General features: G+C 43.3%; 1 protein-coding gene across 1 annotated transcript in view; it reads right to left on the bottom strand.

Annotated features, from left to right (window-relative positions):
• Positions 1-20002, bottom strand: part of LOC143935368 (protein-glutamine gamma-glutamyltransferase E-like) — a 56043-nt gene that overhangs the window by 21711 nt on the left and 14330 nt on the right. Inside the window, exons 3-8 of the mRNA XM_077459190.1 lie at positions 12095-12337; positions 8070-8188; positions 5141-5269; positions 4884-5055; positions 2801-2939; positions 1045-1148 (exon numbers count right to left, since the gene is read on the bottom strand). Coding sequence (XP_077315316.1) covers positions 1045-1148; positions 2801-2939; positions 4884-5055; positions 5141-5269; positions 8070-8188; positions 12095-12337 — 906 coding nt within the window. The remainder of the gene's footprint in view (positions 1-1044; positions 1149-2800; positions 2940-4883; positions 5056-5140; positions 5270-8069; positions 8189-12094; positions 12338-20002) is intronic.

Below are 20002 nucleotides of genomic sequence, written 5' to 3'. Positions count from 1 at the left end.
ATCAGTGCTGCCGAGAAGTGCCACATAGGCAGCACTGATCAGTATATTCTGATGGCGGAGAAGGTTCCCTGCTGTTAGAATACAATAGTTCAGCAGGAAAGATTCTCCAATCCACACAGAATGTGTGAACGAGGAACTGGGTCTTATTTTTTTGTTTTGTTTTTTGTTAAACTCACTGGTTTAACGAAAAACAAAAAAAAATAATGTATGGACTGCTTTATATTTGGCTTCTGTATGACATAACATTCCTTCGGGTGAGTTCCTGGGACAGCTAAGGTTCCCAAATCACCTCACACAGAATAGGAGTATCTTTTCAAAAGATTTTGGATACTCAGTTTTCCCAGATCTCGTTCAAAAGGACGTCACTTTTGTCAGTTTGGAATTCACAATGAAAGGTAAGAGTATTTTCTAACTTTTTTCTGCAGGATTTTTGGCGATAGAAACCAGGATAATAAATAGACAGGGAAGCCCTGATGTAATAAGGGTATTTTGCAAAACAATACAACGTATGCAGCTTTTGAAGTTGTAAATCTAACATGCCAGGATTCAGATCTGCTGATCTGTTCTTGCCTAGCTTCAAAAGGATCAAAAAGAATACATAAGAAGATGCTATTGTCCACCAAATGTATCTACAGCAGTGATTCTCAGCCAGGGTTCCGTGGAACCCTAAGGTTACTAGGGGTTCTTTCAGCATTGGGCAATTTCTGCCTCTCAGATAAGTTCCCACTGATACCATTGATCTATTTAGCTGTCTGTAAGGAGGTAATTCTTCCCAAATGACCACAAGTGTAAGGACCATTCCTCTCACTGACCATCACACTAATGTATTATGAGTTGTAGATCTCAAATTTTTAGCAGGGGTTCCTCGAGACCAGAGAACTATTTCAAGGGTTCCTCTGTGTTGAAAAGGTTGAGAAAGGCTGATCTACAGTATCTATCTATCTATCTATGGTATCTGTCCATCTAGTATATGTAATGAATAGAAATATACTTTATGTGTATTTATACAGGGCACATCTGTTTTAACTTCAGTCAGTCACACACCCTGGCTGGCTTCCTGTGGAGTTGCATCAAGTACTTGCCATCCACCATAAGCGAGTCCAAGATCCTTTCTTGCAAAAAAGCCTTCATTCCATGCATGGAAGTTCCTAGTAATAAAAAAACATATACAACATTACTTAAGAAAAATGAACCCTGCTGAATTACTGCAACACAATATTTTGAATCGGCCTTCAAGTAATCATCTTATTAAAGGGTTATTTAAAGGGTCCATCCAAAATGCTGGAGAGTAAAAAAAAAATTGACGATTTCCTATATCTCTTATATTTCTCTTATATGTCTCTCAGGGACTCCATTTGTGTCACATCCACATCTGCAACCGAGTTTCTGAACACCTACTGCACTAATTAGGAGTGGGTCACATTCTCCTTGTTGACATATAATAAAATATACCATACCAGGATGGGACTATTAAGGTAACTACCACTGTAGAAAGAGAGTAAATGATGGTCATCGTGGGCACATCTATTTTAAGGGATGCCATGCTACAACAAACAACTATTGTATAAACACATCGCATTACAATAGAGGGTTACAAATACCCCTTATTGAAACTATGAATATTCAGTACAGATAGTCTGTAGTTCCTCAGTGCATTTTGTGATAAGTTGTGTCAGGAAGATCTATTATGCAGACAACAAAAATACTGAAATACTAAACTAAATACTAAATACTGTATACAGATATACTGTATATGTCTTACAATCATTTCTCATCAAAAATATTTGTGTTGCGCTTTTGTATTACACCCAAGGGATCCTATTAAGTGCCAATGGTAAACTAAAGAAGATCACCACTAGAGCCCAGAGGGGTCTTTGGTGGACGGCAGGGGGAGAAAGAAAAAGGGAAGTATACCACCTCAACATTTATGAAAAAATTATATATATATATATATATATATATATATATATATATATATATATATACTCACACCGTAACCATCTTTTGTAATGCGATGTGCCTATACAAGAGTTGTACTCTGCAGTATGGCTTCCCATCCCCTAAAAAGGTTGTGTTGGGGATGACCATCATTTACTACCTCTACAGTGATGTATTTTATCCAGGAGATATGTTGAGATTTTTTTTTTATTTTGGTCCGGGGGGTTCTCCTGTGGGGAAATCCTCATGCCGTTTTTATCAATGGACTTTTATGTGTATTGCGGCCCGACAATTCATTGTAGCCGCGAGTAGTTTTAAATGACTTTTTTTCCTTTAAAAATTTCATTTTGCTGTCAGACTGTTCTAAACACGGGGAAACATGCGTCCCTTTACAGGCATACTATAGACACCCCCCAAGTACGAAATTTAAAGGAATATTACACTTTTATTGTTTCACTTTAAGCATTATTAAAATCAATGCTGCCAAAAAAACGGTAGTTTTTAAAACTTTTTTTTGCATTTTGCATTTGCACCCACCCAGGTCCCCAAACACTTTTTATGATAATACCATGCATATAAGACTTTAAAATGAGCACTTTTGATTATTCAAGTTTGTGTCCATAGACTTTAACGGTGTTCGCGTGTTTGAACTAATTTTTTGCCTGTTCACATGTTCTGGTGTGAACCAAAGAGGGGGTGTTTGGCTCATCCCTAGTCACTGCTGACATCCGCTGGCCCATAGGGGTGAATGGAGTGTTCAATCAGGTCCGCCTGAAAAATGGACAGGTGGACCTGATCGGAAAGCCTGTGTGAAAGGGCTCAAATAGTCCAACAACAGTTTATTTTTTTCTTTCATTCATACCATACGCTGTCCTGACTCTTATATTCATCCCTTACACCATTTTCATCATAGACTTCATCAACAAGGAGATTTCCATCAGTGTCATGAGCAGACTGGAAATTTATAATTACACGAGCTGGTATCCCCAAACATCTAAGCACTGGGCAACAAAAGAAAAAAATATATATTATTGTACAACTATTTTATATTCATGTCATGTAGATGTCCATTATATAATTTTTCATAAACTACAAACTTTCTGTATGGAAGTATTTTTTTATAACACTGATATTATATGTTATAAATATATGTTTTATGCTTATGTTGATTATGGCTGGTCAGCCAAAATAAATTGTAAATTAAATATTTTTTGCACAGTTTTGGGTTAAAAGCCATCCTGTCAGGTCCTTTAGGAAAAGAGGCAATATACTCATGTCTCCAGTGGCCTATATCTCCTACCTTTTCCAAATCAAACTCTGCAGCCTGAGACACTCTCTTTGTCATTCAAATAATTTGGGAGTTGACGGATGCCTGTGTCCCCTGCTAGGTGCTGTGAATGCCTTCTCTAAACATTAGGTCACTGCAGAGTCCTTAAGGGCATGTTTACACTAGTGGTAAGGTCTGACGATTTTTCTACGCGTCTGTGTGTTAAATCCACCTGCCTAATGCCTCTGAAAAGTGCTCTAAGTGTGGGTTGCTTTTCAGAGGCATTTGACAGGTGGTTTTAACCCCATAAATGCACACAGATGCGTAGAAAAAATTGCATTGCAGCATCATTTTCTTGAATGGGTCATGTTTAGTGGGCAGTACGGCCCGCCTAAGCGTGATAGGGGTTATAATTCCTGTGGCAGCTGCAAAATTTTGCATCTAAAAAGGAAGCGTTTGAGGAAAGGGAAAAAAAAGTGTGGTTTATGGCCCCTTAACCATAAGTGTAAACAAGCCCTAGGTGATGTAGGGATCACTCATCCAAGAAATCAGACTTTTGGAGACAAGGCCAAATCTTACTCAGTCTTTCTGCTTATAATAACACTATTTCTCTTTTCTCGATTTGCTGGACCTTTTTTTTTTTTTTTTTTTTTAATGGAGTTGAGTTTTTCATTTTGTAGAAGGGTCAAAACCTCTGTTGACCCTCATTTGTGGGATTTCCCCTTGCTCTTTATTTGATGGATGTCAGATGACTTAGGAATAAAGGAAAATCTTAAAGATCTATCATAATATTTTTGTTAGTCATGTATCCTATTGGTTAAAGTATATGTAGTACTTTATCCCATGTTGTTAAGTGCTCTCTGACTAAAGTTTTAGGGTCTACCCTGTCCTCTCTACTGTGGCTGGTCCAACAACAGCTTTGGAGGAGATGGCTATTTCATAAGTGCAGCTTATCTCAGCTGTAAGCATTTTCCATAGAAAATCAGTGGCAAGAGGAATGACAAGTGGCAATGACAGTGGCAAGAGACTGACACATCCCCCTTCCTCGGCATTCCTCTTGCTGTTCCTTGTCTTTGAAAAGTGCTCACAGCCAAGACAAGCTACAGCCATGAATCAGCCCTCTCCTTCAAAGCTGTTGTCAGATCAGCCATGGCAGAAGAGGAGGGGGGCAGGTTGGAACTTGCAATATGGTAATAAAGTACTTTGCAAAACCAAAAATGATAATGATAAATCTTTTTCAATTCATGTGTATTTGATGGTTGTGATAAAGAAGAGGAAACACATATTTTAGAAGTTGGAGACAGATTTTAAAATGTTGGCAGCTTTATTGCTTTCTATGTCCCTTAACTGGGGAGGGAGATTTCCACTTTTAGTCTGATGTACTTCTATACATTTTAGGTTTAACTATAAAAAGTGTTGTGCTGTACTTAACTTTTTATCTGACCTTCAAATAATTGCATTGTTATTAAGCCACTATAGAAAAAAGTGGTGAAAAAGCACTGGAGGGTTTCACTAATCATTTGCATATTAGGTTTACATAGGGGCATGGTGGAGTGTGCCCTTTGTGCTAAATACTTTCTCATCTCAGAAAGTTGGTGCCTCATATCTCAACCTTCCCCACCAATCTTCTACTGAAAAGGATTATACTGTTAGCCATAGTCATTTTGAAAAGCTGCACCTGTACAAAGTACTCCTGCATACACCCAGCACTGCCCAAATCTGACCGGTCCACTCTGCATCCATTGGCGGAGAATGGCAGCACTTCCGTTCCATGTTGTTGGGCTCACTCCACCAGTATATTTTCCGCTCCAGTTCCCAAGAACGATTCCATTGTCATTATTGCTGTTCACCTATAGAACATATTCAGATTACTTTGTTGAGTTTTTGGGAGTTAAATCTTTTTGAATTACGACAAGTTAAATTTATTTCACCCACCATAGCACTTAGTACTCTTCCCACGTAAATGGGATCATTTCTGCGAGACACATCTGTAGCTGGGTTCCTCTTGTAGTCTAGACTCTTGTCAAGTATGGTGAGGGTGATGTTCAATATGTCTCTTTCAAACTGTGTGATGGAGATTAAAACAAAAAACAAAGCAAAAAAGGAAAAAAATATAAATATATATATCTCAATCCAAGTCAGAACAGAAACAGTGATGTCATAAATAAATAAAGGCATATAGTATAAGTATATACTCACAGATATCTAGGCACAAAAGCTATTTAGGGCTAGTCTTTGGACAAAGCTTTAGTGAGAAGGAGGAGTCCACCATGCTTCACTACATTTTTAATATGTACATTTTAAATTAGATCTCAACTCTTAACTGGACAGAAATAGTTTTCTAAATTACAGTATGTGTATCAGAAACGATTGCCATTTTTTATTTTACAAAATATTTTCTTTACATTTTCAGTGTGTCTGCACAGCTGCTTGTAGTCACCGCCAGAGAAGCATGGCAGGATCACCAGGTAATACTTTAATGAGAGCTTTAGATTTACAGAGGCTAAACAACTTTTGAAATTATATTATCTTGTTAAAGCTTATACAGTATGAGATTTTAGAGACTGGGTTTACAGCCACTTTAAATTTCAAATGTTTGGAGTTAATTAAACAGTGTGACCAGTGAGACTGATGTCTGAGAGAGGTCCTCCAACAGAGACCTAATCATGGATATTTTAAAATGAATGACCCATAAAGGATGGACACTGATTGTACTGAGGTCATTCTAATTTACTTTCTTAAAAATTGTGGTAAAACCCAAGTTTTTTTCAAGCAAAACCTGGGCGAATGGAGTTTTGCCACCTCCAGCAGTGGCTCTGTGCACACCGCTATTTGCTGTCACTTGTAAACACAGAAACCTGGCTTCTGTGACAGCACACCTCTCATGGCAGCTCCCACAGAACCATCCCTGGCCTGCACTCAGGGATGGTACAAGGAAGGGACAGCTACCAGGGTGCAGTATGTTTATGGATTGCAGGGGGGGCAACCCATACTCAGCTGCAGTCTGAAACTTGGATAGCAGTGCCCCCTATTGGATGATCTCACTGCTACCGCTGGCCAACAGGGGAGAGGCAGAGCCACAAATGAGTGTGCACTGTGTGGGAAAAGAAGACTATTGAGAGGTGAGAAGGTGAGTTTCGTGTGTGCAAAGTTGAGAACTGTGGAGGTGCAGAGGTCAGACCTGAAGACAATACCTGCAGAGCTTAGCTGCTGAGGAGGAAGGGTTGGGGGGTTGCGGAGATAAGCTGTGAAAGAAGGTTGCAGAGGTGAGCTTTGGATGTAGATGTAGAGGTGCACTCGCTGCAGTGCACTTCTGAACCCTGCATTCTGTGCATAATGCACTCCTGAATTCTGCATTTTTTGCATAATACACTCCTAAACCCTGCATTCTGTGCACAGCACACTTTCAAACCCTGCACTCTGTTTGTAATGCACTCCTGAATCCTGCATTCTGTGTGTAATGCACTCTTGAATCCTGCACTCTGTGTGTGGTGTACTCCTAAACCCTGCATTCTGTGCATAATGCACTCCTAAACCCTGCAGTCTGTGTACACCACACTCCCGAACCTTGCATTGTGTGTGTAACTCCTTAAGCCCCATACACACTATCAGATTTTCTGCTGACTTTTTCCTTCATATTTACCAAAACCATGTAGTACAAGGGCCTGCCTGATTGCATACAAACTGAAATTCCTAAGGTTTGACCTCATATTATATGGTTTTGGTAAATCTGAAGGAAAAACTGACAGTGTGTATGGGGCTTTTGTAGCACACTCCTGAACCCTGCATTGTGTGTGTAACACAATACAGAATCCTAGACTCTGTATGTAGTGCACTCTTGAACCCTGCATTTTGTGCATAACTCATTCCTGAACCCTACATTCTGTTGTCAACATCCACCCTATGATGCAGCATGCATAAAGCACCACATCGCTACTTTCCTCCATGGGATAATGGGGATGGGCTCCTGCACCTAATCTCTGAGGGAAAAAAAAGCCCTGGAAAAAGCAAATATACAACGGCCATCTTTCTGAAGCCTATGAAATATAAAATCTTTAAAAAGTTATGTTTTAGGGTTTTCTTTATAATGGTGAATAGATGACATTATCAGACACAGAACACCAAATTGTTTCCACACTGCACCTACATTTACACTGTAGGGAATACTATGAGATAGGAGATCCTAGTCACCTTACCTGTTAAATGCTTTATTTAAATATTAAAGTGTAGGTGCAACCGAAATTTTTTAGTGAAAAAGGGTTAGATGTCAAAATTTTCCTACAACCTGGGCTCTATTGGAGAGATTTGTCTTCTCTTATCCTGCAGACAACTTTTTACTAGGTAGGAAGTCAGCTTTGCTCAGTGGGGGATCAATTCGCTGATCCCCGCTGAGCAGGCAGGTGACAGGTCCGTCTCTGATCACTGTGGAGAGACGGACCTTTCAGAGCCTCGCTTTCCTCTATGGGGAGATCAGATAATCAAATGATCTCTGATCTCCTCTATGGGGAGATTGCCTGTCTGTTTTCATCCGATCCCATCCGATCCACCAGAAGAATGGAAAATAGGGTTTCCATCCTTCTGGAGTTCACAGACAGGATTGGATCGGATAGCAGTGGGTGTCAATGGGCATGTCACCGCTGACGTCCGTACCCCATAGGGATGAATGGAGTGTCTGATCTGGCCCGCCTGAAAAACTGACAGGTGGACCTGATCGGAAAGCCCATGTAAAAGGGGCCTATATCTCTCCAACAGCTACCCAAACATAAATAAAAGGGCTTCAGGCTTGTTGGCCATTATTAGTGTGGTACAAGGAAACAGCTTACTCATACTAATTATAAGCACAATAGTTAGGAATGGCAATCACCTGTGCATAATCCCATCTTCTAGATCCATAACTGTTCACATTTCCAAACCAGTAGAGTCCAATCTCATTCAGAACATACTCTGTTTTCTCAGCTTCATTACTCATGTACACCTCATCAGCTGAGGAGAGAAAGGAACCTTCAATTATGAATTCATTAGGCAGGAAAAGGTAGAGTAGAACATGGTGCGTATAGCATGTAAAAAAACAATTGTCCCATCCACCCTTTTAAACTTCTGAAAATGTTAAATTGTCCAAAGCTGAACTCTGGCCAGGTCTGAAACTCTGTTTGTTACTCTCCGCTTGCTACCAGGCATTCTATAACTTTTATAAGAATAAAAATAAATTGTTTCTAAGACCCGTATACTTTATACTAACCTTAATCAGTGGTCCTATGATCTTTAGCAATAATAGTTCTCGTTATGGCAACTGGTCATGTAGATTACATCATAGCAGCTTTGTTACGGCCTTTTTTGGATGTGTGTTGATTATGCAGAACACATTTATGATGTGTTTTTGTTGTTATTTTGTAGTGTTTTTGAAGCATTGAAAAAGCTTCAAGAATGCTTGATAAATGCCCATGAAAGTGTTGTTTTTCTAGTGCAGGGTCCCCAGACTTTTCAAACAAAGGGCCAGTTTGCTGTCCTTCAGACTTTAGGGGGGCCAATGAGGATAAAAAATGTCTTGGGCCCAGCATCAGTGAGAATAAACATGGCCTCAGAGATGGTGGTCAGAAGGAGGAGGAATAGTGCCGCATCACTGGTATCAAAGAAATAGTTACCCATTGTTGGTGTCGTGGGAGAAATAGTGCCCCATCATTGATACTAGTGGGAGGAATAGTGCCCCATCTTAAGTGTCAGTGAAAGATATTATGCCCCAATGTTGGTGTTCATGGGAGGAATAGTCCCCCAAGGACCAGATGAAGTTTAGCAAAGGGCCACATTTGGCCCTCGGGCCACAGTTTGAAGACCACTTTTCTAGTGGGAAGTGCTTAAAGAGGAAGTGATGTAGAGGAAAAGATCTAATTTGAGGTGTGTTTAAGCTGTGGTGTGATGGCTGACATTTTTGTGAATTCTCTGAAAAATGTATTTGTATACTTTAATCTCTTTGACACTTTGCTTGGTCAAACTGAACTTTGGGGACACAAAAAGCTTTGCCACGGCAATACTGCTCCATTCCTCTGCTCCTGCCTGGCTGGCACTGTCAGTATTGCTGGCTGGCTTGATGCTTCTGCCTGCACACAGAAGTAAATTTTGTTACCACATGGCTGCTCTGTACAAACAGGAAGTGGCTGGAGCTGCTCTGTCCTAGCTTTCTATTATTTCCCAGTGCATTCTGGGACACAGGAAACTCTATTGCTGAGCTGAGTGTGTGAATGAACTATAACCCCCGACATCTTTTACCGCTGTTGACTTGTAGTTCTCAATGAGCTAGTTCCATGATTCTTCCTGTATCTGATTGCTCATATGGGATGTACGGGCGCACCTATACACTTATAGTTCTGCGAGAGACCTACATGGCATCAGCGATCTGCTGATCGTTTGTGCAATGCTTTATAGGTTTCAAAAAATGAATAATAAATGCACATATTTTTAACAGCAAAAAAATGTGCATTTATTATTTTTTTCTAAGAAGTAAACTTATCCTACACATGGTATTGACACATATGTAAACAAGCCCTTAGGCCGCGTACACACGCGGGGACTGTTCGCCCAACTTTGTCCGTCAAACAGTTTCAGCAAACAGTCCGCTTAAAATTAGCATGGACGGACTTGCCCACACACGACGAACGAACAGTTTGCTGAAACCGTGCGCGATGACGTGAACGGCACGTACGACGGGACGGAAAATACAACGTCCTATACACTGCATTATAACTTTCGGCGTGTAAATCCTTTCTGAGCATGCGCGGAACTTAGTTTGACGAACAAGCCTACACACGAGGGGACTGTTTGCTGAAACAAAGTTTCAGCGGACAGTTTTTCGGAATTTCCGAAAAACCTTGTTCAGCGGACTGTTCGCTGAAACTGTCCGCTGAAAGCCCACACACGAGCGGACTGTCCGCCGAAACACTGTTCAGCGGACAAAGTTGGGCGAACAGTCCCCGCGTGTGTACGCGGCCTTAGTGCAAGTCTATTTCACTGATTGCTTGCAGGCATTAGCAAAAGGACATGGACATTGCCAGAGGAATGCACTGCAGTGCTGAAATATCAGAGGACAAAAAAGACTTGCTGTCATAGACCACAGATTAAAATAAGTATATGTAGGTCTTAGAACCTTTATTTTAAAATAAAACCTATGAAATGCCAATAAAGGAGTGGATCGGTAACTAACTGTATTTTTTTTTTCCCAGCCAGAGTTCGTATTTAAAGTAGATTTAACCACTTAAGGACCAGGCCTCTTTTTCAGATTTGGTGTTTACATGTTTAAAACTGTTTTTTTTGCTAGAAAATTACTTAGAACCCCCAAACATTTTATATTGTTTTTTTTCTAACACCCTAGAGAATAAAATGGCGGTCATTGTAATACTTTTTTTCACACCGTATTTGCGCAGCGGTCTTACAAGCGCACTTTTTTTGGAAAAAAATCACTTTTTTGAATAAAAAAATAAGACAACAGTAAAATTAGCCCAATTTTTTTTTTATATTGTGAAAGATAATGTTACGCCGAGTAAATTGATACCCAACATGTCACGCTTCAAAATTGCGCCCGCTCGTGGAATGGCGTCAAACTTTTAGCCTCAAAAATCTCCATAAGCGACATTTAAAAAATTCTACAGGTTGCATTTTTTGCGTTACAGAGGAGGTCTAGGGCTAGAATTATTGCTCTCGCTCTACCGATACCGATGCGATACCTCACATGTCTGGTTTGACCACCGTTTTCATATGCAGGCGCTACTCACGTATGAGCTCGCTTCTGTGCGCTCGTTTATCGTGACGGGGTGTTTTTAAAAACCTTTTTTTTTTCTTATTTATTTTAATTGATTTTATTTATTTTTACACTGTTTTAAAAAATTTTTTAAATGGATCACTTTTATTCCTATTACAAGGAATGTAAACATCCCTTGTAATAGAAAAAAGCATGACAGGTCCTCTTAAATATGAGATCTGGGGTCAAAAAGTCCTCAGATCTCATATTTGGACTAAAATGCAAAAAAAAAAAAAAAAAAAAAAGTCATTTGAAAAAATGACATTAAAAAAAAATATACCTTTAAGACGTCAAAACGTCACTTCCGCCCTCCTATGGTATAGAGACAAGTGAGGGCCATCTTAGCCTCGCTTGTCTCCATACCCAGCTAGGAAAAGGACCCGATCGCCTCCGCCGCTACCGACGGCTCCAGTAAGCGGCGGAAGGTGCGGGAGGGCGGCGGGAGGGAGGGTGGCACCTCTCCCGCCGCGATAGCGGTGATCTTGCAGCGAATCCGCTGCAGAGACCACCGTTATCGTACAGACGACCGGCGCCTGAAGAGATGGATATCTTGGTTGTGGCAGCAGCTGCTGCCGTTACCGAGATATCCCTCTTCAAAAATAGGACGTACATCGGCGTGCGCTGGTCGTTAAGTGGTTAAAACAAAAGCTTATCCTTCAGTTTTAGGTAGTGTGGATTAATTAGGACTCCTGTAAGATTTTAACTAAAATAGAAAAAGCCAACACCCTATAGTGAACCTCAGTTGTTTTTTGGGGGCTCATCAAAACAGATGACAAAGACGGTGTCAAAAACATGTTCCTCCATTGACATTTTGGGCCACGCAGGACCCCTTTATCAAGATGACACACCATATCACAGATAGTCATGCACTCCCTATCCGAGACTTTAAGAGTTAGGTGCTGGTTGTATTTGAATATAGGGTTTAACTGCCATCTGTGATGATGCTGCAGAGATTTACCCTCTAACTCATGATTTGTGTGTGGGGGTATGTGATGTTGATGTGATGTTGATGTGATGTTTCTTCAGTTGGTGCTGAACATGCTAATCATACCATCAAGTAAACAAGTAAACATGCTGTCAAAGCAATTTAGATAACCTACCTGTTGCCCATGGGTTAAACAGCACAATGAATTTTCCCACTCTGGAGACAATGGGCCTTCCTCTACTGGTAGTCTGTAGACTCATGTTATAGCGGCCAATACTGGCATTGACTGGAATATTTATTGTAGTGTTCATGACGTTGTTACTGCTTGATCCACGTACCGCACTCCAGGATGTCCCACTGCTAGAGCTGGACACTAGCATTTCTGCCCTTGTATTTGTCTGCGTTGAAGGAGAGGGGCCTGACAATAAAAGTAATTATTTGTTAAAATGGAAATTCCATACTTTTTATATACCATTTTCTTAGATATATGCAATGAAACCAGTTACACATTAGCCATTGCAATGTAATAAGTCAAACTGTTTTGGTATGACTAGGGTGGCTTTGTAATGCTTTTGGCAACCAATCAACACCTAACTGATGTAACCATCTGATTAGTTATTATGGCACTGCCTTTTTTTTCTTTCTTTAGGTTTAAAGTGGAACTAAACCCATCGATTTAACAGTTTCCAAAAAGTTACATTACTAGCACTTGCTGGGAATGTACAGTAACTGTCGCACTTGCTGGGAATGTACAGTAACTGTCGCACTTGCTGGTAATGTACAGTAACTGTCGCACTTGCTGGGAATGTACAGTAACTGTCGCACCTGTTGTGCTCCCAATCACACTGTAAAACAATTTAAATGGCTGGTATCATAAATGATCACATGGGCAGCATCATAACAGTTGAAGATCAAACAAAGGCCAAGATGGCACCTTATTTGGCTAAAAACGATAGGAGGGTTTAGTTCCGCTTTAATAAAAATAGCTTCCCATTTTTGTTGTGGAACATGCAATTTTATGAGCATAAAATGAATACTGGCATGGCATACATGATCTAATACATACATACACATCTAAAGCTGAACTTCAAACTGAAATGCCGTCGGAATAGCATACAGACGAACGGTTTTCCCGATAGGAATTAATTCTGTTGGAAAGATTTAAATCATGTTCTATTTCTAGGTCCGTCAGAATTTTTGAAGAAAAAAGTCAGATGAAGCCTACACACGATTGGAATATCTGATGAAATTATTCCGTCTGACCTTTTCTGCTGGAAAGTCTGGTTGTGTGTCTGTTCTCCGGCATTAATGTACATGGCTCAAGAGCAGTTGAGAGCCACAAGTGCGAAAGGTCACCAGCTGCTTCCTGGTTGACATAACGATGCCTATACACGCTATCCTCTCCTGGTACTTACACTCCTATTGCTGTGGCTCTCATGACCTCTACTGTATACATTCGACTAGTACCCAACAGATTCCTGCTTGCCATATTGTCATCTACACACACAGTAGGAAATACTGCTGTTTTGCGCTGTGAGCGTCACTATGCCAACAAGAAAGCAGCTTGGCAGCCACAGACTGGAAGTGAGAGGAAGGTAGGTGCTAATGGAGCAACAGCGTGTGTGGGCATCAATATGGGAACCATGAAGCAGCTGGAGCACCAACGCCCACTTTCACATTCATTGCCACTGCACCAAATTGAGCTTCTGTACCGGCAGCCACTGCAATGATGTATATTTCTACACTCAGCGGCGGAACTTTAGGGGTCGCTGCAGTCGCACTTGCGACTGGGCCCTGCCGTTCTGCCGCTGTGGGGGGCCCAAGACCTGGCATCTCCCCTGCACCTCTGGCTGGCACTTTAGAAAGCACTGGGGGGAGGTGGAAAGTGGCGATCGGCAGCTCTATTGTGCCTGTGAGCTGCGGGATCTGCCTGGGGCTTGTAGTTCTCTCTTCCCGATTGTCAGTGTATACAGTGGAGAGGAAAGGGAAGGGGCATCTGACCCGGGCAGGTATCAGTTTCACTTTCAGTGAGTTGCTCTGCTTGTACACTGTTTCTGATACATGCCCTGGTCAGAGGCCCCTCTCTTCTCCACTGTATACACTCGGTAGAGAAGAACTACAAGCCCCAGGGAGATCCCCCTGCCTGTGGACACCATAGAGTTGCCAATCGCCGCCTCCCACCTCCACCAGCCAGGTACAGGGAAACCTCTGAAAGGGGGGGGGTCAGCTGTCTGGGTACCCTGATGTAAAGGGGGGGCCCTCTGGGGACACTAATGTAAGGAAGGGGCCCTCTGGGGAGACTAATGTAAGAGGGGTTGCTCTCTGAGGACCCTTATGTAAGGAGGGGGCTCTCTGGGCACCCTTATGTAAAGAGGGAGCTCTCTGGGGACCCTGATGTAAGGAGGGGGCTCTCTGGGGACCCTTATGTAAGGAGGGGGCTCTCTGGGGACCCTGATGTAAGGAGGGGGCTCTCTGGGGACCCTGATGTAAGGAGGGGGCTCTCTGGAGACTCTGATGGAAGGGGAGGCTCTCTGGGGACCCTGATGTAGGGGGAGGCTCTCTGGGGACCCTGATGTAGGGGGAGGCTCTCTGGGGACCCTGATGTAAGGGGAGGCTCTCTGGGGACCCTGATGTAAGGGGAGGGCTCTCTGGGGACCCTGATGTAGGGAGAGGCTCTCTGGGGACCCTGATGTAGGGGGAGGCTCTCTGAGGACCCTGATGTAACGGGGGCTCTCTGGGGACCCTGATGTAAGGGGAGGCTCACAGGGGACCCTGATGTAGGGGATGCTCTCTGGGGACCCTGATGTAAGGGGAGGCTCTCTGGGGACCCTATTGTGGGGGGGAGGCTCTCTGGGGACCTTGATGTAAGGGGGCTCTCTGAGGACCCTTATGGAAGGGGAGGCTCTCTGGGGATCCCTTATGGAAGGGGAGGCTCTCTGGGGACCTCGATGCAGGGGGAGATTCTCTGGGGACCCTGGTATAAGGGGAGGCTCTCTGGGGACCCTGATGTAAGGGGAGGCTCTCTGGGGAACCTAATGTAGGGGGAGGCTCTCTGGGGACCCTGATGTAAGGAGGGGCTCTCTGGGGATCCTGATGTAAGGAGGGGGTCTATGGGGAGTCTGATGTAAGGGGAGGCTCTCTGGGGACCCTGATGTAAGGCGGGGCTCTCTGGGGACACTGATGTAAGGGGAGGCTCTCTGGGGACCCTAATGTAAGGGGAGGCTCTCTGGGGACCCTAATGTAAGGGGAGGCTCTCTGGGGTCCCTGATGTAAGTAGGAAAGTTCTCTGGGGTACCTGATGTAAGTGGAGGATCTCTGGGGACCCTGATGTAAGTGGGGGGCCCGTACTCAGATATGTAATGATATATATATATTAGGGCTGCGGAAATTAACGATTAATTGTTTGATTAATCGTTAATTTCTTTGATCGATCAAAATAATTTTAATCGAGGACGATCCGCGGAGTCAGTTCCGCGGTCTCGCCCATAGGAAAGGCCGCGGCTTCGGCCTAGCTCCGGAGCCGCGGCCATCTTGGTCCACCCGGCGGCGGCCTAGACGCGCGCGCTGACGTCATCATCGCCCGCCTGCTTGTGTCTACTCTGAGGATGGACGGGTCTGCCTACTGTCTATTCCAGACAGAGCAGACAATCATGAATATTAAGGTATGGGGGAGATGTGAGGAGATGTGGGCAGTACTTTATGGGGGGAGAAGTGGGCAGTACTTTATGGGGGGGGGGAGATGTGGACAATACAGCATGGGGGGAGATGTGGACAATACAGCATGGGGGGAGATGTGGACAATACAGCATGGGGGGAGATGTGGACATTACAGTTAAAGTTAAACTAACTTTCTACGTTTTTCTTAAAGTTTAATAAAAAAAAAATGTAAAAACCGTATGTACATTAAAATTAATCGAAATTAGTCGATTAATCGATTAAAAAAAAATTGATTAATCGAACAGGAAAATTTTAATCAGTAACAGCCCTAATATATATATATATATATATATATATATATATATATATATATATATATATAATTTACATATATAATTTACATGTGTATGCCCGCCCAAGTGTATGACTTTCTTTTCTTCGCTGCTATGGGCTCTAGCCCGAGATCTTTTGTAGACCTAGCAACAACCTTGGTGGGGGCCCTTCATGGTTTCTTGCACCCGGGCCCTGAAGATGCTAGTTACGCCTCTGTCTACACTTGATGCTACATCATCAACATACTTGACCCCATTCAGGCCAATGCACTGATGTGCACTTTAGGATTTACTGGCAATGCATGAACGTGCAGGACCCTACTAATTGCGACTGGAGTAATCTGCAGTTTTATTCTCTCTGCCACTGCATTGATGTGTACTGCTCCAGTTGTTGCCATTGCATCAATGCATGATCTGATCAACTCAGTGTTGTTTGTATTAAGAACTTTAACACATAGTTTCCACTGAATATTACTTCTTCTTTGGCATTTGGCATATTTAGCTGATTAGTCTGCTCTATCTTTATCTCTACTATCAAATGTTAAATAACTTTCTTTTGTGCAAAATATTTCAAGCAAAATTGCTTCAGTGGGAGGTCCACATCTAGTGACATGCATATAACTACATGACCATTACTAGCTGTTCATTTCTTACAAAACAAACTCATCAGGAATGCCTGATGTGTTATCTTCTTCTGAAAAACTGGAGATACTCCCTACCCCCAAGTCACATTCAAATTTCAGTTTGATTGATGGCTGTTTGGAAATAGCTACAAAAAGACGCATCTGACCTAATTGTCATCTTTAATATTCATGGATTATGAAATTTGACAAATCTTAGGCTAGACAAGAAAGGAAATTAGACAATTCTGAAAAAAATTGTTTTGAATCCGTGAGAAAATGAAATTTTCAGACACTAGTCCTTTAAGTCACATAAAGATAGTGTTAGTAGTAAGTTATTGTAATTTCTAACCATGGATATACTTTTACAGAGAATTGTTAAAAACAGGGCTTAAAAAAACTGAATAGTCATGCTCTGCAGTCATACTTTTGAAGCAATTTCTCCTTTGTTAAGTTTACTGACTTTGCTTAAACCTGACTCCTCAAAGTCGGAAGTGGCAAGTGCCCCAGAAGTCTATGGGGGTTATTTACGAAAGGCAAATCCACTTTGCACTGCAAGTGCACTTGGAAGTGCAGTCGCTCTAAATCTAAGGGGTAGATCTGAAATGAGTGGAAGCTCTGCTGATTTTATCATCCAATCATGTGCAAGCTAAAATGCTGTTTTTTTATTTTCCTTGCATGTCCCCCTTGGATCTACAGTGACTTTACTTCCCAGTGCACTTGCAGTGCAAAGTGGATTTTCCTTTAGTAAATAACCTCCTATGTGTCTGTTGGTAAACTCCTCCTGAAAATGAATACCAGGGTCAAATAGCACAGTCTAGTACAGGGATCCTCAAACTACGGCCCTCCAGCTGTTGCAAAACTACACATCCCATGAGGCATTGTAAAACTCTGACATTCACAAACATGACTAGGCATGATGGGAATTGTAGTTCCTGAACAACTGGAGGGCCATAGTTTGAAGACCCATGGTCTAGTAGTTAAAGTGCATTTAACCACTTGCCGACCGCCTCACGCCGATGTACGTCGGCAGAATGGCACAGGCAGGCATAATCACATACATGTACGTGATTTGCCTCCCGCGGGTCGGGGGCCCGATCGGGCCCCCGCCCGGTGCCTGCGGCGGTCGGTTTTCGTTCGGGAGCGATCCCGGACGAGGGGACGGCCATTCATTCATGGCCACCCCCTCGCGATCGCTCCCGACGAATGGAAATCCCCGGTGACATCACTTCCTCTCCTGTAATGTAAACACAGGAGAGGAAGTGATGTATTCTCTCCTCCGTGTCGGTATTTTTCGTTCCGACACGGAGGAGAGCGGATCAGTGAGTTGCACCAACACATCCCACACACAGTAGAACATGCCAGGCACACTCACACCCCCCCTTTACCCCCCGATCACCCCCCCAATTACCCCTGCCCCCCAGTCACAGTGACACCAATGTCATTTTTTTTTTTTTTTTTTTTTTTTTGCATTGGTGTCATTTGTGACTGTAATAACTGTTAGGGCAGTTAGGGTTAGCCCCCTTTAGTTCTAATGTACCCCCCTAACCCCCCCAATAAAGGTTTAACCCCGTGATCACCCCCCGTCGCCAGTGTCACTAAGGCTGGGTTCACATTGCAGCGGTTTATGAGAACGAATGTGATTCGCACCGCACTGCAGTGCAAATCACATCCGATCTCTGTGCGATTCGAGTTCAGCCATTCGCCGCACCCGCCGCACCCGCCACACCCGCCGCACCCGCCGCAAATTCGCACGGGACCCTTTTTTTGGCCCGCAGCAGAATCGGATCGCATGGGTGTTCACACCATGCGATCCGAGTTTGCAGATCGCACTGCGATATGCGAACTGATCTGGGGGTGTCAGTAACATTTCACTGACACTCCCAGCAGTTCGCATAGGGCAGTGTGAACTGCCGCCGGGAGGCATGCGATGCGGGAACCCGCCGCGGATTCGCGGCGTTTCCGCATCGCTCCAGTGTGAACCCAGCCTAATAAGCGATCATTTTTCTGATCGCCGTATTAGTGTCACAGGTGACGCTAGTTAGGCAGGTAGGTATTTAGGTTCGCCGCAGCTTTTTATAGCGCTAGGGACCCCCATATACTACCGCATAAAGCCCCCTGATTGCCCCCTAGTTAACCCTTTCACCAGTGATCACCATATAACTGTTACAGGTGACGCTGGTTGGTTAGTTATTTTTTTATAGTTTCAGGGCACCCGCCATTTATTACCTAATAAAGGTTTAACCCCCTGATCACCCGGCAGGTGTCATTTGTGACTAATAACTGTTAGGGCAGTTAGGGTTAGCCCCCTTTAGTTCTAAGGTACCCCCCTAACCCCCCCAATAAAGGTTTAACCCCGTGATCACCCCCCGTCGCCAGTGTCACTAAGGCTGGGTTCACATTGCAGCGGTTTATGAGAACGGATGTGATTCGCACCGCACTGCAGTGCAAATCACATCCGATCTCTGTGCGATTCGAGTTCAGCTATACAGATAGTATGGCTGAATTCGTGTCGCACCCGCCGCACCCGCCGCAAACTCGCACGGGACCCTTTTTTTGGTCCGCAGCAGAATCGGATCGCATGGGTGTTCACACCATGCGATCCAAGTTTGCAGATCGCACTGCGATATGCGAACTGATCTGGGGGTGTCATTAACATTTCACTGACACTCCCAGCAGTTCGCATAGGGCAGTGTGAACTGCCGCCGGGAGGCATGCGATGCGGGAACCCGCCGCGCATTCGTGGCGTTCCCGCATCGCTCCAGTGTGAACCCAGCCTAATAAGCGATCGTTTTTCTGATCGCTGTATTAGTGTCACAGGTGACGCTAGTTAGGCAGGTAGGTATTTAGGTTCGCCGCAGCTTTTTATAGCGCCAGGGACCCCCATATACTACCGCATAAAGCCCCCTGATTGCCCCCTAGTTAACCCTTTCACCAGTGATCACCATATAACTGTTACAGGTGACGCTGGTTGGTTAGTTATTTTTTTATAGTTTCAGGGCACCCGCCATTTATTACCTAGTCTCACTAGTGTACCCCTAAATTTAGGGGTGTCTACTTTCTAAAATGGGGTCATTTGGGGGGGGGGGTTTGTGCCATCTTGGCATTTTATGGCCTTCAAAACTGTAACGCCCTTAGAAAGCCTGAAGGCGGTGCTTGGTTTTTGGGGCCCCGTACGCGGCTAGGCTCCCAAAAAGTCCCACATATGTGGTATCCCCGTACTCAGGAGAAGCAGCAGAATTTATTTTGGGGTGTCATTTCACATATGCCCATGGCATGCGTGAGCAATATATCATTTAGTGACAACTTTGTGAAAAAAAAAAAAAGTTTGTAATTTTCCCGCAACTTGTGGCAAAATATAAAATATTCCATGGACTCAACATGCCTCTCAGCAAATAGCTTGGGGTGTCTACTTTCTAAAATGGGGTCATTTGTGGGGGTTTTGTGCCATCTTGGCATTTTATGGCCTTCAAA

The sequence above is a fragment of the Lithobates pipiens genome, unplaced genomic scaffold (assembly GCF_037356315.1).
Source record: "Lithobates pipiens isolate NorthernLeopardFrog02 unplaced genomic scaffold, aLitPip1_a1.2 Scaffold_28, whole genome shotgun sequence".
Lineage (NCBI taxonomy): Eukaryota > Metazoa > Chordata > Amphibia > Anura > Ranidae > Lithobates > Lithobates pipiens.
The sequence above is the reverse complement of the archived record's forward strand: the minus strand, read 5'-3'. Positions and strand labels throughout refer to the sequence as shown.